General features: G+C 40.4%; 1 protein-coding gene across 1 annotated transcript in view; it reads right to left on the reverse strand.

Annotated features, from left to right (window-relative positions):
• LOC138103374 (interleukin-6 receptor subunit beta-like) overlaps nucleotides 1–5,572 on the reverse strand; it is a 29,143-nt gene extending 23,571 nt beyond the window's left edge. The window contains exons 1-3 of the mRNA XM_069001625.1: nucleotides 5,530–5,572; nucleotides 5,271–5,321; nucleotides 2,536–2,647 (exon numbers count right to left, since the gene is read on the reverse strand). Coding sequence (XP_068857726.1) covers nucleotides 2,536–2,647; nucleotides 5,271–5,321; nucleotides 5,530–5,572 — 206 coding nt within the window. The remainder of the gene's footprint in view (nucleotides 1–2,535; nucleotides 2,648–5,270; nucleotides 5,322–5,529) is intronic.
• Between the last annotated feature and the right edge of the window lie 428 nt (nucleotides 5,573–6,000).

Genomic DNA, 6,000 nt, shown 5'->3' on the forward strand with positions numbered 1-6,000 from the left:
CTTAAAGAGATGGGCTAGCATATTAATTGCCTAACTATGCATTTCAAGTATTAAATTACACACATCAATATTTAATAACTGAAAAAAACTACTTGAAGGTTTTCCTGTCTTCTGCTTCAGACTAGCTGTGAATCAGCAATTAAAATTTCAAAGCATGATTTTGAATTCTTGGTTGGAACTTTTCTGTGGGAGTGTTTATCTTTAATATTTTTCTTCCTGACAACTAAGTCATAAGGAGCAAGGACAAGGAACAATTACAACGTCAAACTGATGTTACATGCAGGAAGGGGTGATGCCCTCTTCTAGGCAAGCTAAAAGTCCTTTCAAGTGGTTTTGGGTTTTTTTTTGGTTTTTTTTTTGCTTTTTTTTTTTTTTGCCTTTTTTTTTTTTTGCTTTTAACACAATAGAGGAGGAGGTTGGAAGTTTGTCTTCAAGACCACCGGGTGGAAGCCCAGGAAACTGAGGTTGAAGTCCTGACTCTGACTTGGAAACATCAACATCTCTGCCATAGAATTTTCTCCCTCTTCCCCCACTGACCTCCTCTTTCATTCTTTTTTTCTGCCTTGTCTGTTCATGACATCAACTCTGCAGCCTGGGAACAGCACAGTCTGGTTTTGGCTTAGGACTTTAAGAGCAACTAGCTTACATGTATTTTATCTGATAACATCTCTACAGAAACAGCAGAGCTGTTTCACAGATGTTTCTGCCCTTCCAAAAAATTGTGACTCTTTAAAGTCCCAAGAGGCAAGACAGCAAATGCAGTGGGATTTGGTGCTTCTTGCAAGCTGGTGCCTGCTGCTACCTCCATGAGAAAATACTGAAGATATTGGGGGGAGTAAGCTCAGCCTTGAGGTGGTTGCTTTGCTCCTCTGCAATGTGAAGATGATCACCCTGGGGAATTTCCCAGTGTAGTGATATTTTCTTAGCTTTAGGAGATGCTTCTAACCACAGCTCATTTTTAATGACAAGGGGTGGTTTTGCGGCAGAATAATCAGCAATGAATATCAGAATATACCAACGGCATACACTGTTGTACCCTATGTACCCCATGATATTGTCTCATGGCAAAGATCATGTCTTCTGATCTCATATCTCTGTTTCTGAACATGCCCCTAGTCTCATGGGAATTTCCAAACATCTAGATATAAAATGAGGAAATTGAATTTTGTAATGCAGCTGCAACTGAAGACACTGTATTTGAGGTAATCAGCCCAAGATTAATGCTACAAGTTCATTCCATCTGTTAAATCACTACTTGACAATTCAGAATTACCAGAAGGTATGCCACATCTGACATCTCCTTGGGTACATGCTACAGCAAAGTACGTAATGCATAAAATAAAAGCTTAAAAGTGTCTGTTTATGTTTGTGTGTTTTGTTTTAATTTTTTTTTTTTTTTTACATTGAATGCTTCTATGTTGAATAGACAATGAAAGTCAATAGTTGCAAGTAAAGGTAATTCATTAAGGTGATCTTTGGCAATAATGTTTTAAACAGTGTGCTGGAGGCATGGTAAGATGTATAATGACTTTGTATTGGGTTTTGGGAGCAGGGGAGCAGGTTGCTATAGCAGTGGCTTCTGTGAGAAGCTGCAATAAGCTTTCACCATGTCCAACAAAGCCAGGCTGGTTACAGGACAAACCCACTGCTGACCAAGGCTGAGCCCATCAGCCATGACGATAGTGCCTCTGGGATAATGTATTTAAAATAAGGTAAAAGCTGCTGCACAACAGCAGCTGGCAGAGAGGAATGAGAATATGTGAGAGCAGCAGAGAGAAGCCCATGCTGGAGCAGGTTTGCTGGCAGGGCTTATAACCCCATAAGGGACCTGCTTTGGAGCAGGCTCTTCTTGAAGGGCCAGAACCCCATGGAAGAACTGCAGCACAATGAGAAGAATTCATGTTGGAGAAGTTCATGATGGACTGTCTCCTGTGAGAGCATCCCTATGCTGGACCAGCAGAGGAGTCAGAAGAGAAAGAAGTGACAGACACAACATGTGATGGACTGAACACAACCCTATTTCCTGTCCACCCACAATACTGGGGTGGAGGAGGTAGAGAATTCAGGAGAAAAGTTAAGCCCAGTAAGAAGGAAAGCATGAGGAGGGGCAGGGAGGAAGAAGGTGTTTCAAGTTGTAGCTGTATTTCTCATTACTCTACTCTGATTTGAATGTTAATAAATTAAAATCATTTTCCGAAGTCAGGTCTGCTTTGCCCATGACGGTAATTGCTGAGTGATCTATTCCTGTCCTTATCTCAACTCATGCACCTTTGTAGTATTTTCTGTGCCCTGTTGGGCTGAGGAGGGGAGGGATAGAACAGCTTTTGTGATGTCTAGCCAAGATCAACCTACCACTCTCTTACCAAGCTCTCACAAATAAATAGGTATTGATTAGAAATGATAAAAGATATTGACCAGCATTGTGTAACAACTTATAACATGATGAAATATACGGGAGCAAAACTCTGGCAGATGGGAATCACATCTAACAGCAATAAGAGCTTTTCGTTTTCTGAGATTACTTTTCAGACTTACCATTTTAAGTATATGGTATAATTAACTGTATTTGGAGCACTAGGTAAGGGCAGCCAGGTACAGGTTAGATCCCCACTTAGTTCTTTGTAGCACATCAATTCATTGTCCCAATCTGGAAGATGAAAACATGTACACTGCAGAAGACCTATCACAGACAACCATTAACTGACTCAAAGGACTGTGAGCAACAAAACCAAATATAAACCAGGCTAGAACTGATCGACTAGACCCCAGAATTTCATCAAAACCATCAGCCATCACTATCTGAAGTTCAGAACAACACACTATTGCTGGATAAAACCAGTATTACTTTTATGCTGCCTGCTCTATAAAGACCACATTATAAAACAGGAGGAGCATAAGTTTATGTACAAAATTTCTTGTTATTAATTTTTTAAAGAGAAGTATGAGGCTTATTTTGCATCTGAACATACCCTTTTTTCAGCTGATGTGAAATTAAACACTGATAACATTATTAAAAGAACTTGTTTTTTGTCTTTAGCGGTTAAGCTTACTTCAGTATTTAAAAAATGTCTTATCAGAAATGGTAATGCTAAAATATGACTGTTCTTCTTTTGCTTTGTGTCATTTGTGTCTGAACTATTAGTTCAGAAGAATCAGTCATGGTGTTTCAAAGTACCACCTAAAGGACTTTTTTTCAGATTTTGTTGTTGTTGTTCAGAAAAGTAGACAAGGATGTCAACAAGCATGGGATGCTTAAGGTGAATTTTTCCTGATAAGTAGAGTCACACATCCTTCATACCTGTTAGGTTTAACAAGTTGCCAATAGGCCTATCAATCTTGAATAAGAATGTATTGCTATGTGAAAAGTAAATATGCATATGTCTGGAGTTAGTGTTGTAGCATAGTTACGGTAGCTCATAACCTAGGTTATGAGATAAACGATCAATTCTCTTTTCCTAATTTCTTCCTACAACCTGACTTACAGAGTATCCTCAGCAGTCTTTTCATCATTGAGATGACAGATGCATATTCTAGTTAAAAGATCTTTTGGGAAAAAAGTGTGTCAAATGAGTATAGCACTGACTTTAATACCCTCACCTTATGACACTTCTTTTCTCATATTATTTCTCATAAATAATGCTTTTCTAATAAAGTTATGCTGCATCAGTTCAAGTGTGTACAGGTTCTTTTCAGGAAGGTGGAGATCATGTCTTCCTTGTTTCCATAGCAATGTGAAAAATTAAAGAATTCTTTGCTTTTCTAGTCTGGTCACCAAACCACATCTTGACCTCCTCACCCATGAACACGGTGTCTGTCAACAGCAGGGAAAACAGCAACAGCTCTCACATTCTTCTCCTTTTTCCTCTGAATTAAACCTTACGCTTACTTAGTGTTTGTTTATTGTTGTTTTGAAGAAACACCTGAAAACAAAACCTTTTTGGAACTGCTGTAATACTCATGTCAATACATGGGTAATATACTGCTCCTGAAACTATTTGAAATAACAGTTCTATTAACTCAGATCCATGTGGTGTCTACAGTGTTGTAGATCTGTCTTTGCTTACAGAGGAACAGAGGCTGTATTGTTCCTCAGGTTTAAAGTTTTACAAACCCTCCCTGTCTTTCTCTGTGGGATTATGGTATTAGAGCAGACAATGAAAAATAGTAGATTTCATGTGTGGAAATAGTGTATTAGCTCAACTAACACCCCAATGCCTCACCCCACTCCCAAGATACTGAAGTTCTACATTACTTTCTCCAGATGAATATAAGGAATCTTACAAACTTTGTCGTCCTGTTTGTGGATATTAGTGTCTGCATGCACATTCATTTTTATTCTAATGCTTTCTTTGTTTTACTGTACTGCTCCACCTTAACATTATATTTTATTTATATTAGCATTATATATTATTAATTCTTCCCAGACCTAGCATAGTACTAGCGCTGTATCATGACTGTGCTCCAAGGACTATGCAAAGAAAGAAAAAATTTTCTTTGTTCTAAAGAAAATGCAGTTCAGTTTCTCCACTAAAAAAAAACCCAAACCAATAAACAAACCAAACCCCCAAAGCCTCACCTTTAATTTTTTTTCAGTCAAGACCTTTCTGGTTTTTTTCCTGTGCATCTGGTGTTCTCACTAATGATTTAGTGGAGCATAGTCTGGCAGGTTAATTGCAAGGACTAGAAAATTATCCATGGCTAATTTCAGAAAAACATAGTCCTCCTGCAGATGTCTTGCCCAGTGTCACTGTGTACTCAAGAATGTGTCATCTCTGCTGTTTGTTAGCAAGCAGGATGTTTCTGACTACAATAAATCCAGCGCAAAGTACATCAGATGACCACCCACTGCTTTGTAATACTCGCTGTTAAAATGTGTAGCACCGTTCCTTTTTGCCAGCATCAGTAATTTCTCAGTTAAATGGAGAGCAGATAGCCGTCACACATAAACATCACAGGTCCGTGGTCTTTTGAAACGGCGGCTATTTGCGACGCGCTGGGTGGGCTTTCACTCAGAGCGTGCGGGTTAGCCCCTGCCATCACGCAGACAGAGCTGCCCGTGCTGCCCTGGCCGGATTTTCCCTTTGGGAAAGGCGGGCGTTTCCTTAGGGGCGATGCCTCCGAGCGCCGGGGGCTCCGGCGGGCGCGGGGCGCGGCGTCCGCCAGGCGGCGCGCGGGGCGGGCGGGAGCCCTCAGAGGCCGCGCGGGGCCCGCCGCAGCCGCCGCGGCCTCGGGAGCCCGAGCACCGCGCCGGGCCCGTGCATTCCACCCACCTGGCAGCTGCCGGCAGAACGGAGAGTCCCAGTCTGTGCAGCGGCAGGAGTCTGGGCAGCACAAAAAGAAAGAAAGAAAAAAAGTTGTTGATCAAGACAATCGCGAAAGAAATAGTAAAAATGTTGCTGCTGGTTGCTTCTCCTACAAACAGAATTTAATTCGGTCATGATTTTGTTCATATGGCCTCATCCTTGAGTAGCATTAAGAATTTTTACTGTTCATAAGCGGCAGCAAGTTGTGCAGTATGTGAAAACTCACCTCTAACAATTAAAAAGATAGCTGCAAGCAGCGAGTTCTTCATCTTCTCTGTAAAGAAGCATAATGATTACCATCAACATTACGCTGTCTTCAGTCTATTTTTCACACTTCCTCTTCAAACTTCCTATTCATTCTAACACCTATACTGCTACTGACTGAACACAAGTAATAAGTTTATTAATAAAAATGCGAGAGGCATTTGAGTTCTGTGTTATTAATTATACTTACAAAATCCTAACAATCCTTCTGGAAAACAGGAACTCTCCACCCTGGTTTTTGTAAGCGCTCACAGTGAGATTATTGACAGTCTCTGCAGGATCAGCAGTGCAAAGTGAATTAAGCTTGTATAGGTACTTCAAACTCCTTTGAAAACCCTAACTAATTTCTCACTGCAAATTAGAGATATTCATGTCAGTAAAAAGGAAGTCAAGGTGTTTGACTGAGTCTAATATGAATTCTTGGATACTGTAA

The sequence above is a fragment of the Aphelocoma coerulescens genome (genome assembly GCF_041296385.1).
Source record: "Aphelocoma coerulescens isolate FSJ_1873_10779 chromosome Z unlocalized genomic scaffold, UR_Acoe_1.0 ChrZ, whole genome shotgun sequence".
Taxonomy (NCBI): Eukaryota; Metazoa; Chordata; class Aves; order Passeriformes; family Corvidae; genus Aphelocoma; species Aphelocoma coerulescens.